At 40.9% G+C, this 19,668-nt stretch overlaps 1 protein-coding gene across 2 annotated transcripts in view; it reads left to right on the forward strand.

Annotated features, from left to right (window-relative positions):
- Positions 1-13,356, forward strand: part of TMTC3 (transmembrane O-mannosyltransferase targeting cadherins 3) — a 34,670-nt gene extending 21,314 nt beyond the window's left edge. For both annotated transcript variants that reach the window (XM_082240976.1, XM_082240977.1), the window contains exons 10-15: positions 4,874-4,994; positions 6,103-6,214; positions 6,920-7,023; positions 8,018-8,187; positions 9,752-9,978; positions 11,162-13,356. In XM_082240976.1, the coding sequence (XP_082097102.1) occupies positions 4,874-4,994; positions 6,103-6,214; positions 6,920-7,023; positions 8,018-8,187; positions 9,752-9,978; positions 11,162-12,003 (1,576 nt within the window). In that variant the 3' untranslated portion in view covers positions 12,004-13,356. The remainder of the gene's footprint in view (positions 1-4,873; positions 4,995-6,102; positions 6,215-6,919; positions 7,024-8,017; positions 8,188-9,751; positions 9,979-11,161) is intronic.
- Positions 13,357-19,668: the final 6,312 nt, after the last annotated feature.

Here is a 19,668-nt window from a genome sequence, read left to right on the forward strand (position 1 = left end):
CCATTAACATGATTAGCAAAGTCATGGGTTAATGCGCCCGTATGTGTCATTCCATTTGGCCAGGAGGCCATTTTTGTGGATATCCCGTGACAAATGTGACAACTGCTACTCTGTCCTTCAATATGAGGATAAAGCTCCAACAATAATTATTATTAATATTTCATAATTTATAACCCACTCTTTCTAAAAATGCAGCTTGAATAAAATCAGCACAGTACAAAGTAATACCATTTTTTAAAGTCTGATGGAAATCTCTCTCAGTTGTATGCAGTGTGCATAGCATGAAATGGCCTTGTTTAAAATGTAAAAATATTTTGAAAGTAGCTATTTAGTAATTTGCAATGGACACCTATGTTTGCCTACCCACCATTGCGTTCAATGAGGCTTGCTCCCTGGAAAGTGTGCGCAAGATTTCAACCTTAAAACACTCTTTTAGGCGGCAATCCTATACACGCTTACCTGGTAGCATGTCCACATGAACTCAGTGGTGGTGAGGATTGCCCTGTTAAATCAGTCTTATAAACAAGCCTACAGAAGTTATTAGCCTGCAGAAAATGTTCACTAGCCTTGGGATTGATGGAGGAAAGACAGGCAGCTCCATCTCTTTTGCAGCAGCCCACTACAATTTTTTTTTTAATGGTTGGCATGGAATGCTTCCCTGGCCATTCACACTATTCCTCCTGTAATATGCTTGCCTGCATGCAGTCACTTTGACTACCAGGCAAGTGCTTAAATGCAAGGCTGTATAAAATGGTAAATAGCCTTCTGAAATGAAAAGTTACTCATTGCTGGAATGTACTGCAAAAGATTTCAAAACATTTAACCTCTTTTTTTTCCACCACAGCAGTTCTCGCCTAGTCCAGTAGTGAAGTTAACCCCATTATGTTACCTAATGAGTATTTGTTGAAAACAATCTTGAGTACATACTATACACTGAGTAAAATTTCCCCCCTTTTTCTTTTTCCCTCGGTTCCCATAGCTATTAGATATTTGTGTTTGCTTTCATATAATTTTCCACTAAATATGATAAAGGGATCTTTTTTATATTTGATTGAGCACTTCTTATAAATGAAACAACATGTGGCTATTATAAAATGGCTGTGTTTTCAATTTGAAAACAGAACTCCTGCTTTTCCATAAGTTGGAACAAGGAAGGAAAAACAGATTGGGAGTTGTCTCCATTGTAGTTTAACTGTACAGCTTTGTGAGGCATGATTTAAAATCCATACTTGTCTAAAAGAGTAATTTCCTAAAATACATCTCACTAGCCGACATTATAGTTTAGGGATCACTAACCCATTGCCCACAGGCACCAGGTTTGGTGGCCCTTGTGTATTAATGGCTGGCACTTCCTTTGTGCATAGAGGAATTTTTCTAAATGGGGAAGGAGAAGAGGCTTGAATATTGTGGGTGGGATGAGATTGAGAGAGCTTCCCTGTGGTAGAGAGGGAAAGAGAGAAGTGTGTGTGTGGTCTTTGTGGGAAGGAGGTGAGGCGTGTGAGAGGAAAAAGCGTAAATGGTAAGTGAGAAATGCTGTCTATGAGTGTGGTCTGTGAGAGACAGGGAGACATGTACAGGCAAGAGCAAGTGAGTGTGATATGGTCACCATGTATCAATCTCTATTATGATTGATCAGCCCCAAACCTGTGCATCTTTTGTATATTTTTCCTGGTATTGGGGTATGCTTCTTCCTGATAGACGGCAATAGCATTGTTGTGGGGAGGGGGACCATATTGTATGACCCCCCCCACACACAGTCAGGACCAGCTGGACATAGGTGACTTCCTATGGAAGCTTGAAGTTGTCGCAGGGGCAGTGAGGATCAGCAAGGACTGTATTTACCCTAATTTGTGTGGGGCAACTGTTGCATTATAGATTATGGTAGTCCCATCCATGGTAGGGAAATAGGGTCCACCAGTTTGCGCATTGCCACCGGTGTCCTTTCTGTGTGCTGAAGAGCACAAGGGCACTTCCCCTGCAAACAGGACCCTTCTTGCTTTGAACCTTATTCCAAGGATTCTAGTAGGCAAGGAACCCTTCTTGAATCCTTGCAATATCCCTCTCCTCTCAATATCCCTGTCCTGAACTGAGCCACATGGTCACCCTGCTTGCCTATTTTCCTATATAGAAGGGGCCTTAGCCTTCATACGCAACAATAATGTGTGTGCATACACAATACCTCCATTGACACAAATGGGAAAGCATGAGCAGGAGATCTATATCTGCACCTCAGATGCGCACACAGAGAGAGATCTCTAGATCAGGCTTTGTGTTCTCAAACCAAGAGCCAGATATGTTTTCAACATCTCTTTGAAAGAGCCATAATTGCTTTCCAACATTGTACTTGGTGTGAAGGTATTTGTTACAGCTTACTAATTACACTTCTAGCCACGCTAATCCTAATAATTAGTCTCAGATCTTTTTATATCAAAGAAACAAATGATTAATTTTGTTTCTCTCTTACATTGCTCTCTCTTTTTAAGAATGAGAACAAAGAAAATGTAAATTAGGTGTATCTAAGGAGAATCTGTTCCAGCTTGACTTTACCGGAGGGGGAGATACTATCAGTTGCTGATTCCCCCCCCCCAACAGATTTTTAATCATTATTATGAAATGAGTTGCAGTTTATTAGGTAATTAAAATTCCTTTTCAAAAGTACATTTTCATAATATCAGGGGCTATATATAGACACAGAGTAATACAGTGGTGCCTCGCAAGACGAAATTAATTCGTTCCGCGAGTTTTTTCGTCTAGCAAATTTTTCGTCTTGCGAAGCACGGTGTTGGAAAAGCTTCAAAAATCACCAAAAACCTCAAAAAAGGCTACCACACCGCGTTCTATGAGTTGCTCCTCAAAGTCAAGTCGCAGCTATATTAACAGAGTTAAGAAAAAGGAAACAAACTTGCAAGACGTTTTCGTCTTGTGAAGTAAGGCCATAGGGAAATTCGTCTTGCAAAGCAGCTCAAAAACCACAAAACCCTTTTGTCTAGCGAGTTTTTCGTCTTGCGAGGCATTCGTCTTGCGGGGCACCACTGTATCTGTGAATACCAAACATGCTCTCTAGCCTTAATCATTTGAATTCATCTTAAGAGCTTAACAAGATGTAAAATAGCACATCATTTTGGTAATTTATTTCATTTCTCCCCAAGACTGCGGAAGATACCATAAATCCATCAGCAGCCTTGACGTGTATATGAACAGAGGCATGTAAATTGCAATACTTGCTTCTGACGGGATCACAACCACAGTGAATCAATACATGGCAAGAATTCTGAATCTGTGGCACAGTAATGTGGTTTTCACCAAGCGTTGTTCTGATTCCCGCCCCGTGTAAATTGTACCAGCAGCCTGTTGCTTAACCGGTTATTGTCTCAGCACACAAACAATATGGTAGATGATGGAATATGATAGTTGTGATCTACCTTTGAAAGCTACTCTCTACATGTTGTGCTTTTCCAACTTCTTAGTGCATTATTCAGCGTTGCCTAAACATTGCTCAAGCTCTCTGTCCTTTGATATTAAAATTAAGGTGATCATTATCTATCAACAAGGATCAGTCTGGAAGTTTCAGTACTTAGGGTGACATCCATGTGTAGTTGCCCTTGTCCGTCCCCATGCCCTCTCTCAAATCTGTTGCAGACTCTCTGGAGCAAATGTTAAGGTTGCAGTGGGTGGGGAGTGGGAACCACCTTAAAATTAAAAGAGGCCCCCATTAATGTCACATTTAAATTTTCAGTGGTATTTTATTACTCATTATTTAAATTATATGTCACCTGTTCTTTCTCCTGTTCTGATTCCCTCCATTCAGATGAAGGTTATATATGGTCTGTTTCCTTTTCCTTTGCCTTTTGCACCTTCACATTTAGTGCTGTTTCTCTAACTTCCTTTCGTGAAGTAACCTCATCCTCCCTTCTCTTCTGCTGCTGCTGTCTAATTGTTGTCTGCCCTCTCTCCTGCTGCTCATGGTCCCTTCTACTGCTTACCCCCTATTAATGTATTGTCTGTGAATTATTTAGATTACCTCTTGGATGAGTACTATAAAACCACAGAATTTCTGGAATGACATGAACAGCAGAATTATTAGTATTGGTCCATGAAGCACAGTATTAGTGCTGGTATTTTTAAATCTGGAAAATAGTATCAATAAGAAACCAGGCAAGGAATAACTTTTACAAAAGCAGCAGAAATACCTTACTGGTATTAAATGTCCCAAACCATTAACATTTCTTTACAGAAATCTGGTCAAATGTTTCAGATTGCTGTTTATTTGTCGTGTAGGCAGACGTCTTCATTAATTTGGCCATTACAGCTAGATTCCAAATCTTTGAAAGCCGTTATCTGACAGTTGGAGGATTAAGAGTCCTGCCATTTATGGGGAGTTAAAGATTATAGCCACAGTTTATAGACGTCAAGCCAGTTCACAATTCTCTCAACACAGAGAGCCTTCCAAGCATCCTAACAAAATCCTCGGAGAATTGAATGAAAGGATATAACCAATTATAGCATTAAGAGCAGAAATGACTTCTGAAAAGTCTTAATCCCCAGTTTGAAGGGTGGATAAAAATCAGCTGCAGGTTCAGAGCATTTCGGGCACCTTAACATCCGTATTTTATTTTGCTTTGTTTCCAAGCTGTTTGAAACTATGTGGGCAACTCCATGCGGCAGGCTCTGTACTCTAGTGGGGAACTAAGTGTGAAAAGGTGAAGTAAATGCATGACTCTGATGGGGCTGGGTGGCCAAAAAAGTAAGATGGGTTCATATGGGGCAAGTCTGGTATTTGCTTGCACGGTTGGGGTGTCTATCATCCAGTGATAGAAATGGAATCAAATGTATTTTTTTAACTTGCTCCTCCTGCCTTTTTCTTCCCAAACAGTGTCCTAAGAAAGCTATCCTGGGTTTGCCTCTCTATGGTGCTGTTTATCCATGCCTTAAAAACCTTGCACAGGAACTGGGACTGGGAATCGGAATATACACTGTTCATGTCTGCCTTGAAGGTACAATATTGCGATTCCAACTTTCTCTTACTTCTCATCATAGAAAAGAACTTCAGATCCGTAAAAACCCTGTTGGGTGTGTTCTGTACAGTGGTGCCCAGGATGACCAAATTCTCTTGGTGTTTTTTTCTTCAAATGTGAAACTCTGAGCTTCATATCTAAAAGTACACATCCAAAAATTAAATTGTATTATGGCTTCTTACAGATCGTTCATTTAAAACCCAGAAAGGGTTCCTCAATAGAGCCCCTTAATATAGTGTTGAATTGAAATCTGAACTTCTAAAGGGGGTTGTGTTGGATATATCTGTTGTTTGACAGGTAAAGCTACTGGGGAAAATACAAGTTTCAGTTTAAATCTCAATAGAGTCTCTATAGGAAGAAAGTAGATAGAGGAGTCAGATTTCCCAAGCGCACATGAAATACATTTAGGGGGAAAGGATATCTGGATATTACAGGGAAACATTGTTGTGCCTGCCCCTGTTTTAGATTTAACAGGCATTTTCTGCACAAGCCACTAGGAAATATGTGTGTGTATTGCTGTAATCCACCATGAGTTTAAAAAATCATTTTTCTATTATGAGTTCTGTAGATTTTTCTCTCTGCATTGAGTAGCTCAGTTTCAAAAGTCCTTTGAAGTTACAGTGCACACATGGAACTCCCATGTATGAAAGACGGTCCTACACAGACAGGTACTTAATTGAGTACAACCCTGCATCATAGTGTGCACCAAACGACTTCCACAAGTGCAGTAGAACTAACCCCCCTTCCTTCCTTCCTTCCTTCCTTCCTTCCTTCCTTCCTTCGCTTCCTTGCACACCACCTGCCATATCCCCCAAATCTACTACAGAGTGTTGGAACTCCAGAGCAGATTAGGGGGACGATAATGTGGGGGGAGAGGGAGGGAAAGTACCCTTGTGCTTGGAAAAGTCATTCCATGAGGACAATTATTTGGTTGGATAGGAGTGTTATCCAGTTCCCCTCCACCCAGTCCAAGGGATTTGGCAGATAGGCTAATGCTTTCAAAAAAAAAAAAAAAAAACTGCATTACTTAAATTTGTATGGCGCATCCCTGTGTTGGATGCACTTAGGTTTGTTTCTCTGTGGTCAGGTAAATAAGAACAATGCTAAACTCTGGAATAATGTGGGCCATGCTTTGGAAAATGAAAAGAATTTTGAAAGGGCATTGAGATTCTTCATACAAGCCACCCAAGTGCAACCTGGTGAGTTTGGAAACAATTTTCTGGAGGGACTGGCCAGGAAATAAAGATTGTACTCTGTCTTTGCATAATTACAGACTGCTTAATACTGTGAAGTCATAGGGGGTCTGTATTATTTACGAGGGTGTATGGCTGGCTAGCTTATTTTGTATCCTCAGTTCAACAACAGCAATATTTCAAAAAGGTATTGAAAGGGGTTTGTAACTGTATTGTAAAACAATATTAGCCAGAGAAGACATTCACACCATGCCTTGTTTCTGCAAAGTTTGGCTCATTTTCCAGCTATTCTTGTATTGTGCCTTCATAGCTGGTGAGTGTCTAGAGTGGGGATGACCAAACAAACTATGGTTAAGGAAAGATGACAGCATTGCACATTCCACCAAGCCATAGTTTAAACGAACTAACGTTTGTGAGCTAATAGGAAACCATGTCTTCAGATTTTGGTTCTTTGGTAGCAAACATATTTAAGCCACTAGGCTGGATTTGGACAATCGAACAAGCCAAGGTTTTGTTTGTTTTTTAGCAAACAATGGCTTTATGTTGTATGAGAACCAGGCAATTGTATTCAACCATACTTGGCATAGGTGTTGTATTCTGAATAAAACTTGTGCCTGTTTATTATATCTTCGGATGCCATTTAGCATTATTCCCAAGGCAAATGTTTTTATGGGAAAAGAAATATGAATATTTGTTTCTTTACATGTGAAGATGATATTGGTGCCCACATGAATGTAGGAAGGACTTATAAAAACTTAAACAGAACCAAAGAAGCTGAAGAATCTTACTTGATTGCAAAATCATTGATGCCACAAGTAAGTGGGACAACAGTTCTTCAAATGTACTTTCAGTAGATCCAGAATATCATTTTAAAAGCAACAGAGCTTCTTCTTCCTTTTCATTAATTATTTGTGTGGATTACAGCATCCTGACTTAACCTTTCCGTTATCTTGGAAAAACATATAAAATTGTGGTCAAAAAAGCTATGCATTTATTTGCATGATTCATCAAGATCCAGAATTTCAGTCGCTTTTGTACAGTGTGGAGCAGCAAATCTTTGAAAGCCTGCCCGAGTGGTAGCAGTGGAATTTAACTCTGCTCCGCTTCCTACAATTTCTGCATTCCTTTAAAAAAATTACAATAATGCAGTCTAGATATTGCCTGCAGGTCATTCACTGCATGGCTCTGCAATGACATGTTTACTTTTGGTGCAAATGGAAGTAGCTCTTTCTTTGAAAATAATAATATTTTGAGATATATCTTTGTTTAAGCAGTTTTTAAAAGATATATATAAATCTGTTGTTTTTACTACATAGCCCTGGTTTGCAAGTCACTTTAAACCATAGTTAAGATTAACGGTAGCTGAAAGGTGAATGGGCAAGCATACTGGTGCACAGGTTGAAAATTGTAGTCCCTGCTGCTGGAAGCTAAGTTATTATTTTCCTTAGTGTTAGACACAAAGCCAGATTTGTGGTTTCTCTACACAAAAAAATGAGCTGTAACTAAGGTTTTGTTTTGGGCTTGCTGCTCATGATTTGTCAAGGGAAATGAACTATGAGCTTCGGTTCAGATGCTAAGCCAAGCCACGTAGAAGAAGGGAAGAGCTGTGCACCAGCATGTTGTGTCCTTCAACCCTTAAACTATAGCTAAACCTAACTATGGTTTAAAGATATGTCTGGACACCGTCGCTGATCTTGTCAAAATAAATTGAAAAAATTGTCCAGTAGCACCTTAGAGACCAACTAAGATCTTGTCATTCAGCTCAATTTAATGCCTTCAAGGCCTAAGAACCGTTTCATCTGCTATCAGATTATTCCAGGTAAAAAATACGCTGCCCGAGTCGCTCCTAACCACCTGAATGTTTATATCAATCTTGCAAACCTGATTCGAGCGAATGAGTCTCGCCTTGAAGAAGCAGACCAGTTATATCGCCAAGCCATTAGCATGAGGCCAGACTTCAAACAGGCATACATAAGCAGGTATTTATTTATGTTTTGAGATATTTCCAGGCATTCATTAATGTATGTAAAATAGTGTGCTGTGAATAAGGGGGCAAGGTATATTGCTTTAAGACATCTCTCAGCTGGGCAAGAGGGTTATCTCTTTATAACCTTGGGCCTTGATGAGAAGAAAGTGCCTTATAACCTACTATAGTCTTTGCCAACCTGATGCCCTCCAGCCATTTTGGACTACAGCTTCCACCATCCCCACCTAGCAATGGCTGCTCTACTGCATCATAATGTTGTCCTTCACACTGTTTTTTTGCTCCCTCAGCTTCCCAGGAACCTGGTCCCCATTTCCATTGACCGTCTCCTGTAACAATCAGCTTTGGCAAGATGCACAGGTGTGAAAGGTTCAGGTTCAAAGTTATTGGAGCAGGAAAACATTTCACATTTCCCTACGTTTCAAAGGAAAGGAATTAGATTACCATCATCTACACCGGTCACTTAAAACAAAAAGTTTTGACCTTATGATTCAGCATCAACAAAGATGCATAGTTAGAATTCCCTACAGATGTATCTCCTTCTTTGCAGGAAATACCCTTGCACACAGCCAGAGCAGCGCACCATTATCCGTCCATATTTAGCGTTAGATTCTGGACAGAGACATGTTTAAAGTTCTTGGTGTAGACTTGTCATAACACTACAACTTATTTTTTGAGATGATCTGGGAAAGAATACATGTCCAGTCTCAAGGGCTTTCCCCTGTACACTGGGTCTAACTCCAGCCCCGTGACTGCTTGGATAACACAAAGGAACTATTTAGAATGAGCAAGGAATGTACTGCTGCAGCCAGCCAAGCTGGATGGGTCCTCCTTTTGCATCTGGTTGTAGCTCTTCATCCTGTGCACACTTCAGATAATAATAAAACAAAGGAGTTCATGAGCTTGGAATGCACTCTTGAAAAGGCCAGGCTGGGCATTCCTTCTCCTTCCAGAATGCTATTAAGAAATGAGAACAGAACCTTTTGGCACTTAAGAAGCTGACTAAATGCATCATGAGCAAAATAGGACAGAGGTGGGGAACCTGTGCCCCTCCAGATGTGGTTGAACACCCATTAGCCCTAGCCAGCATGGCCAGTGGTCAGACATAGTAGAGTCCAGAGAACATCTGCAGGGATTCTCTGCCTCCAAAATTGACTCTTGAAGGGTGTAACTGCAAGAGTGGGCAAGCCCATAGATCACCCATGTTCAACCTGGTACGCACCATGGTAGTTGTGGGACTGCAAAGCCCACCACTCCTGATCACTGGCCATGCTGCCTGGGGTTGATGGAAGCTGAGGTTCAAAACATCTAGTGGGCACCTGGTTGGGAAAGACAGCCAATGCTCATGTTGTTCATTTCTTTTAGGGATGTGTAAATCTATTCTATAAATTGGTCTATGTTGATCTCAAGTAACAAAGGCCCCCTTTTCAACTTGAGATCTTGTTCTTCTAAAGAACCTGAAGATGTGGGGCCATCCAGCTAGTCTCTCACTCTGGAAGCTCTGCGTCTTACTTTGTATTCAAAAGACATCAGACTCATTGAGTTTGATTCCTCAACAGGGGCGAACTGCTTCTGAAAATGAACAAACCTCTGCAAGCCAAGGAAGCATACCTTCGAGCCCTCGAACTGGATAGGAGCAATGCAGACCTGTGGTATAACTTGGCAATTGTTTACATTGAACTGAAAGATCCGACGGAAGCTCTGAAGAACTTCAACAGGGCATTAGAACTGAATCCTAGTCATAAACTAGCACTATTTAATTCTGCACTACTAATGCAAGAATCCGGTATGTGTGTACTTAAAACTCACAAATGTATTACGTGCACACCAAGGGCTGTGTTATGTTTCTTAGGACTCAGCTATGCAGCTGCAAATATACAAATGTGACTCTAGATGGTGATGGTGAGCTATGGCAAATTCAATATATTTTTCAAAATATTTTTTTAAAAAAAACATTTCCACAGTGTTTTTTTATGTGTGTAGATTCCACCTTAGCTTGACACAGAGAACATGTGTACAAAACAGTCACTGAACCCCTTTAAAAGGTGCATGAGCAGGACAGTGTTTTATCTACACCTCAAAGAACAGCAGCAAATGGTGCAATTAGTACAGTTGGCAGTGTTCAATGATGTCTCCTCCACTGATAGAGAACATCAGTTGGTGAAGGAGGGTGTAAGATGATTTCCAGTGATTTCTCCTCGTCCCCAGCCCATTCCCTCCCTAAACCTGCTCCAGAGGGTGCTGGGACCATCCAGAACAGATTGGGCTGGGGAGAAGCAGGAGTTGCCAAACAAAATCCTTTCCATCCATGGAGGAGACAACATTGAATTCTCATTCTTTTCAGCTTCAACACCCTTGCATGGTTAAATAAGTCCTGAGTACTATTCCAGTTTAGATTTAATAGTAATGTGATATTACTCATGGCCTTGCCTACAGCATAAGTTTTTTTTTTCCCTTTAGGCTCAGTATGCCCATAGCCCCCCTAAACCCTCTTATTATTCACTGAGGGGTTCTGGTGAGTCTTTTATTCCTCCAGAACAAAATCTCAGACTCTTCTCATCGTAGGGCACCAATGGACACCATGTGCTGTGTTTGACTGCCATTTTCTAGTTACTGAACCCCTCAGAATTCTATATTCATGGCATTCACATCTCTCCTGTCATTAGTGACCTTGTAGAAATCACTTCCTCTTCGGGTCCAATTTTATGGGTCTGGTGTGCTGCAATGTCTTCCTGCAATGTCCTCCTTTCGCATTCAAACTCAGTTGCTGTCAGTTGTTCACTGAAGCTCTGTCTCCTTCCTCCCATTATTATTATTATTATTATTATTATTAGAAAACAGAGCATGCACAGCATGCAGCTAAAACTACACAGTGATCACTTTCGTTTACAATATATTCATGCTCTGTATTGTCACAGCTGTGCAGCAAAAGGACGATTTCTTAATACTTCCCCCCCTCTTTCCTTTAGGTGATGCTAGACTTAGGCCGGAAGCTAAGAAAAGACTTCTAAATTATGTGAAAGAAGAGCCTCACGATGCAAATGGCTATTTCAACTTGGGCATGCTTGCAATGGATGACAAAAAGGATGCTGAGGCAGAAACCTGGATGAAAAAAGCCATAAAGCTGCAGCCAGGCTTCCGAAGCGCTCTGTTCAATTTGGCCCTGCTTTATTCCCAGACTGCAAAGGAGTTGAAAGCTTTGCCAGTTCTGGAAGAGCTGCTAAGATACTACCCTGATCATACCAAAGGTTTGATCCTGAAGGGAGACATTTTGATGAACCAAAAGAAAGATATACGGGGAGCTAAGGAGTGTTTTGAGAAGATTCTGAAAATGGACCCTAACAACGTACAAGGGAAACACAACCTTTGTGTGGTTTATTTTGAGGAACGGGACTTGATCAAAGCGGAGAAGTGTTTGGTGGAGACTCTGGCCTTAGCGCCGCATGAGGAATACATCCAGCGTCACTTGAGCATAGTCCGAAGTAAAATCGCTTTGCTCGGTACCGGAGAAGCAGCTACCATTCCCGCGGAAAAGACGACAGCTTCGGAGGTAGGGAAAACTCCTCCTGAAGACTTGAAAGGGGCAAAAAACGAAAACTTGAAAGTGGCCAAAAATGAACAGAGGAGCTCTCGGACCACAAATAGTGACAGCAACAAAGGGCAGGCGAAGCCCAAGAAACAAGGGGAGAAGAACACCACAGACAAAGAGACGAAAAAGAAGTCTACAAAAGAAATCAAAGACATTGAGAAAAAAAGGGTTGCCGCTCTGAAGAGACTAGAAGAGATTGAGCGTATATTAAATGGCGAATAATTTCTTGGGAATACCTCCAGTGCCAGAGGTTTTTTGCACCTACTTCCGGGGTTCTGTGCGCCTGTGCGTCTTATGTTCAGTCGGTATGACTACTAGGCAGCTTTTGAATTTGGAAAGAATACTGAAACCATATCACCTTTGAAAAAGAAAAGCAGGAGAAGGCTGTTCCTACTACACAAAGAAATAATATGTCATAAAAATAATGGATTTTAATTAATGTTTTTGGTTTAGGGTTTTGAACATAACTGACAACATGGGGATTTTCCAGGTACAGCGCCTGCAGTTCTAATGCTGCTGTTGAGAACTGCAGGCCGACTCACAGGAAGCAAGCCCTGCTGAACTCCAGTGGTGCTTGCTTCAGAGTAAACCTGCTTAGGTCCAGGCTGCAAATTACTAGCAATCAGGTATCTTCAGTTCTTCGTGTCCTCTAAAGAACTGTCAAGTGCTAGAAGGCAATTTTTTAACAGGGGTACCTCAGGTATGATGGCTTCCAGGCTGACTGTAAGGGAAATTCACTGGTGCAAATGATTTAGGAACGCAGCTTTCGTTTGGATAACTTTCTTTGCTTGGGTTTACTCATCAAGTCATTGGTGATTTTTATAGGTATTAAGTTATGCATCATACAGTCCATTTCTACCTACACCCTGGAATTACAGGCATTCCAGAATGTGTTGAAGGTTAACTAGGAAATATCACTCATGTTATGTATGTGCATGCATGCATTTTGTAGTTTTTTCAGTCCTGCGCAGATCATATTAAAGGTGCAGTGGTCCGCTAAGCCGGGGGGGGGGCATCCCTGCAAAAACCCCACAGAGGTTTGTATTCAACAGTGACACTCAGTTGATGATAAGGGTTTCATCAGTGGAGCAGAGAGAGAAGCAATTTTCAACTGTTTTCCTTCCCCCTAAAGCCCCATCCTTCTGTCACCCACTGGGGTTTTCATTGGGAGGAGAGATTGCTGAAACTTGCTTGCCTTCCCATTCTGCCTTACTCCCAGCTGAGTGGCTCCACTGAATATTATTCAAGCTTATTGAAATTCTCTGCCCCTTATGCTATTTATTGCAATCCTATGGTGCTCTTACGTTTTAGAAACAAATGTGATTGTTTCTCAACAGCCCCCAGCCATGCTGTAAGGAATCACTTTATGTGAATCCAGTGTGGACAATTTTGTTGCTTTTCTTTTTCCCCTTTGCTTTTCAATTAATCAATATTTGTGGGGCATTCTGTGCTTTTAAGTTTCTCACAAATTGACTCCCAAAATTATATGGATTGCAAAACATCGCTACTCATTATTTTATTTTTTGCAATCACTGTAAATGTGCTTTAACTTTTTGACATAAACCAGTGCTTGTCTGTCTGCTGTTCAGGGCTGTTCTGCCGTGATTAAGGTTGCAATCCTGCACTCACTTCCTTGAGAATAAACCCCACTGGACTTAACTGAGAAGATCCGTAGCTCAGTGGCAGAGCACATCATTTGCATGCAACAGGTCTCATTCAGCCCCTAACAGCTATAGGGCAGGCTGGAGAAAACCACTTCCCCAGGACACTGGAGGACCACCTGATCAGCCTTCCCCAACCTTATTTCCTACAGGTGGTTTTATACTACATCTCCCATAATCCCTGGCCATTGGTCATGCTGACAGAGGCAGATGGGAGCTGTAGTTGAAAACATTTGGAAGTACCAGGCTAGGGAAGGCTGTGCAGTAAAAGCACTTCCTGGTAGGAGAGAGCATGCAATGTGTGTGGATCATCATGTGTCCATAAAGCAAATTATGATGATCACACATACACATAATGTATATTCCGTTTGGAAATGATGTGTAATCTCCAGATTCTGCATTGTTTCCAACCTTGAAAGACTGACTTCTGGTTTGATTGCTAACACACTAAATGTTTCACTTTTCATGTCAAAAGTTCTAGGGCTTTTAATTAAATATTTATTCAGTCTGCTAAGTTTTCAAATGGTTTCCACTAACGACATTGTTTTTCTAAAATGAGTTAACCCAATTCCTTATGTGAAACATGGATTGATAACTTCTGCATTTTATATTGGCGGCTATGCATTCCCTCCCCCCATCTAAATATATTGTTGGATTGCCTAAAAAAATATGCTGCTTTTTGTTTTGTTTTACTGTGAGCTCTTCAGTGTGTTCAACACTGGGAAGTCAAGAGTAATTGACGTAAGCAAACATTTTTCATCTTGTATTTAAATTGATCGCATGAAATACCTTGGAATTAATTTAGTGCTTAGTTTAAGCTCTGAACACTCAGGATTGTTTTTTTGTTTTTTGGAAAAAGGGCAGCCACAAGACCAGAGAGTTTGTGCACACCAAAAAGTATTTCAACTTTTACCATATCACAAACTGCATCTCAAGTTCCTGCAAGTGCAATAAAAAATCCTATGCTTTGGAAGGAATAAGAACAAAGGGCAAATGCTACCAGTCATTCACATCTAAAGTATGACCACAAAACACAACAATAATACATGTATTTCTTAATCCCTGGTTAAGAATACCAGGATTCTATGTGCCAGTGACTTTTTATTCAAAGTAAGCAAGAGATAGTTTAGGCATCTGGAGGCTGGGCTTTCATTTATTCAAAATATAGTTCAGCATACTTTCAGAAAGCTGTACAGTGGTGCCTCGCAAGACAAAATTAATTCGTTCCGCAAGTTTTGCCGTCTAGCGAATTTTTCGTCTTGCGAAGCACAGTTTTAATGGTTTAACAAAGTCGCAAGACGTTTTCGTCTTGCGAAGCAAGCCCATAGGGAAATTCGTCTTGCAAGGCAAATCGAAAACGGAAAAACCTTTCGTCTAGCGAGTTTTTTGTCTTGCGAGGCATTCGTCTTGCGAGGTACCACTGTAGTTGAAGCTGTGTATATACCATATACACAGCTTCAACCATAGCTGTAGTATAAACACCGACAACTGGGAAACACTGGCCTGCAAGTGCTCCAATTGGAGAACAGTCTTTACCAAAGTGTCATGGACTTCGAAAACGCTCAAAGTCAGGACGAAAAGGGAGAAACGTGCTAAGAGGAAGGCACGCTTGGTAAACCCTCACCATGATCAACTCCCGCCAGGAAACCAACGTCCCCACTGTGGAAGGACGTGTGGATCCAGAATTGGCCTCCACAATCACGAACTCACTGTTAAAACCGTGTTCATGGAGGACATCTTACTCGGCTATGAGTAATTGCCAAAGAAGAAGTTACCTACCAACAGTTCATCCTTGTAAGCAGAGTTTAGTGAAGTGAGGCCTTGTAGGGTCAAGTGACCACTCCACCTGGATTTAGTATTTGGAGCATCTCTAGTTAGAAAACTTTGTCCACACAGCCAGAAAAGGTAAAAAAGACTATCTCAAAAGGATCTGGGCAATGCATATGCATGTGGGGAGCCTGTGGTCCTCCATAATCCTTGGCCACACTGGCTGGGAGTTGGAATGCAACAACATCTCATATGACTTATCACATGATAGGCCTTTGATGCACAGAGCTACAAATCCCTGAGTTTCTGGGGAGGAGGTATTGCTGCTAAACCACTCTAAGAATTGTAGTTCTGTGAGGAGAACAGGTCTCACAGTTTTCAGCATCCTTAACAAATGACTGCTCCAAGATTCTTTGGGGAAAACCATGTATGTTTAAAGTAATATGATACTGCTTTAAATGTGTTGTGCAGATAGACCCCCAGTCAGGTTTCAACCCAATAATTGTATTCAATGCCCATTTATTTGGCGTTGCAAAAATATTGGGGAATGCAACAACCTCCAACACCTCTGGGAATTAGGTAGGCAGTGAGTCTTCCAAACTCACCGTGTGTGTGTGTTTAAAGAAAGTAAGTTTCAACATCAGTCTTGATAGTCTTCAGTTTGGCTTAAAAAAAGACCAAACCCTGATCTGAATCACTGCACCTTCAAAGGGCCCTTTTTCAATGGATGGCTTAACCCCAAAGCTTCCTTTCCTTTATGAACACATTTTCGTTCTCTTGCTTTTTACTCACCTGCCCAACGTAGCAAATTTCAAGAGAAACTGTGCAATCAAAACTCCACAACTTTTATGAACGATCAGACCAAGGGTCAGTGAAAACCTCTGTAAATAGAACTCTTGATTATCTGAATGTGTGGAATATTTTGGACATCTGGGGCAATTTGGACTAGTTAAGAGTTCTTTCTTTCCTTTTTTGTAATGAGGACAACATTTTCAACTCAATAATAATAATATATGAATAATAATCCTAACTGCATATTAATATTTTAACTATAGCTGTGTTCAGACCCACATTCTGAAGTTTTAGCTGCAGATGGAGAAAGGGCATGCATACAAACAAGTTCTAACCCCCAGTCTTTGCATGGTTAGCACAAAAGTATAGGCTGGGTTTCAAACTGTGTTTAACATGCTTAAAAACCTGCCCACAAACAAAAAATCTGACTTATCAGAGTTTTGAATTATGGGAATTCCTAAACTGAGCACCCTTAAAAATCATGTCCAGACCTTTGTAGTAATTGTACAAAGATCTGAAGAACAGCCTAGGCATCAGGATGCTAGGGGCGTGGCTTTTATTTGCTGCTCTGCACTGCCCCCAGAATAACCTTTTGTGTGTTCTGGCAAATATTTGAGCATCATTTATGTCATCTTGGTTCTTACAGTGGTCAACAGCATGCCATCCATTATTGGTTTGACTAGGATGCTAGCTTCAAGGTCTTCCCCACCTACTCGATTCATCCTCACAGCAATCCTGTGAATTCTGTTAGGTTAAAAGGCTATGACTGGCCCAAGGCCACCCAGCAGGCTCCATGCCTGCATGAGAATTTGAGCCCGGTTCCCAGTCCAACATTAACCAAAATATCACACCACATAAGACTCAAATAAATAGTTTGAATTACACTGGCGAAATCTTATTTCAACACTGTACCTGAGTGCAGCAGCAATCTGTCTTGCAGCAGCTTGTTTCCACTCTATACCCTTCGTGGCACATGCTAGAGGGTGGATCGCAAGACCTGCCATTTTCCTCCTATAGGCTTATATGTTTCCTTACTACAGTCTCTATTTTCGAATGTTCAACAAGGCTTTCCTTGGAACAAAAGGCTATATTTGAACAGGAAAAGATCATGGCAAAGCATCAACAAAGCTCTTTAAATGACGCAGATTCATTTTAACTTATCAGTATACTGCTTTGTAGTTATAGTTGTCACTGTGTCAGGGAAAATCTAATTCCAGCTAGCTTTGTCATGGAATCTTTTCACTTTCGGTGGCCTTCCATTGTATGTTTTTATAAACCTATGTTTTTAAAAAGATATCAAACTGGCTACCTCAATATACCTGGAAGGTAGTCCAGCTGAACTCAGACAGACTTATTTCTGACTAGATATGCATATGATTGCTTGGTAAGACTAAACTTCCCTGCATTAGCTGAAATTTTGTTCCAGTTGTGTTCTAAGAGGATAGATGGACAGTGAGCTAGAGAACATACTTCAGGCATATGTAGGATTATGCCTCCACAGGTAGCTGTGAACCCAGGCATAGACACTGTGTTGTTGGATGAAAGGGAACTGTGAACATTGAACCATAATAACAGACACAGTGCGGCTTGCATCTACGCAGCATGTCGCTTTTGTGCTCATCAACTTATAAAGAGCTGGTGTATTTTAAGCTGTGATGACCAGGGTACCTATATTTGTAGTTCATTCATGTGCACAATAGGGGAGATTTTGGGGAGGAAAGGATCACAATTCTAGGAAGTAGCATACTGTACGTGTGACTTTTGGTTTCTAAATATTTTAAGAGCATTCTCACCTTTCTTTGGGGTTTTTTTTATAAAAAAAATATTGGTAACTGCAGTGTAGTTTTGATGCCATAGCTTTTCTTAACAATAGCCTTTGTCAAGGCAACAATGAAATGCTTAAATATAAAATGTACAGTGAGTGAAAGCAGAGTTTTTATCAGTATTATTTGTTGCTAGAAATTAACGCATTTCACCCTCAAAATAGACATGGAAGAGCAATGAAGCTGAAATACACACACACACACACACACAATAATAATAATAATAATAATAATAATAATAATAATAATAATAATAATAATAATAATAATTGAAATTGGTTCTTCTGTGTCAGCTTTCAGTGTAGCAGCTTCTGGTGTGTGGGTGTATCGCTGTGTATCAGCTCAGAAAACAGCAACCATTTCGTGCCAATTCTAGAAGCATTTAATGACTTCTCTACAATTGTTTAAAAGCGTGTACCCCCTCATTAGCAGTCAGCAGAGGTCTGAATATAGTATGTGCAGAACTGCAGGGTTGTGAGTGATTGGAGGAAGCAGGAACTTATGAAGTAAGCTGCCAAGCACTATTCTCTAAAAGGTACAAAATTAAAGGATATAGAGGGAAACTATGTATAGTTAAGAGTGTGGTGTGCCTCACTGTACATTACTGCAAGTCAAAGAACTGATAGATAAAAATCATTAAGCATTGTTTTGTTCATAACCTCACCAACAATGCAACATCAATGCAATGCAAATTGCATAATAATTCCTGGATCGAAAGTGAATGTGTATGTGTGTGTGTGTGTGCGAGAGAGAGAGAGAGAGCGCACACACAGATGCTGTTTCTATGGCATGTGTAAAGGGTCATGTTTCTAGCATCCCCATCTATTAGCATAAACAGGAATATATTTTCCTGGAATACACCCAGGAGACTATAGCAGCTTTCATCAGCTCCATCCAGCCCAACCAATGGTCTGGGACAATGAGAGTTGTCATCCCAAACTTAAGATAACTGGAGTGCTACCTGGCTGAAATCTTATACACACATTGAGCTGAGACTAAGTCCCATTGAATTTAATGAAATTTACTCCTGAGTAGATATGGATAGGATTGCACAAGATTCCATTGGCAGCCCAAAGTCAGGCACCAGAGACCTGGAAATGTCCACTCGTCCCATTCTGCTCCATCTTTCCCCAAATGGAAATTTCAATGTCTGTCAGCTCCTGGGAAGCTGTCGACAACCATCTCACCTAGGTATTGTGTGTCCTAGGGATGGTTTGATCTTCATTTTCCCATTCCATCTGCATGTTGCAGTTTCAAAATGCCATACACATGGATGCTCATGGCACTGACAAAAGTGCCATGTGACGAATACTTTGGGTCTGTTATTACATTAACTGCTGTCAGCTCTCAGCTCTTCTCACTATCCCCCCCCCCCGTTCTTTCCACTGCATGGCAGATGTTTGCTAATTGTGCAGATGTAGTGCAGAGGCCTCGAGAGGTGATGAGACCACTGTTTCACAGTTTGGGTGACTTGTACGCTGGACTGAATGGTGTTTTTTCTCACTTCAACATTAATAAAACCCAATCCAAGGGCGATGACAGACTCCTAAATGCAACGTAGCAGCAGCCAAGTCTAAATGTACTAATGGATAGTTTGTTACTACCTGCCAGACTAAATTGCTACCAGATGAGGCGGCTCTTAAAATTCAGTTTTATTAGTGTGATAGCAATGGCTTAAAATTAAAGCTGCCGGGATGCATAACTCTACTTACTGGAACTGCTGGCTTTAATTGTGGTTTACTTTGGGACAGCCTTCCCAGTCTTTGTGTGTTTCCCAAAAAGATAACCGTCACCCAGTCCCACCCAGGATTCAGGAGAACTTTCTGATGGTAAGAGCTGTTCAG

Source organism: Podarcis vaucheri (assembly GCF_965113315.1).
Source record: "Podarcis vaucheri genome assembly, chromosome: 10".
NCBI lineage: Eukaryota > Metazoa > Chordata > Lepidosauria > Squamata > Lacertidae > Podarcis > Podarcis vaucheri.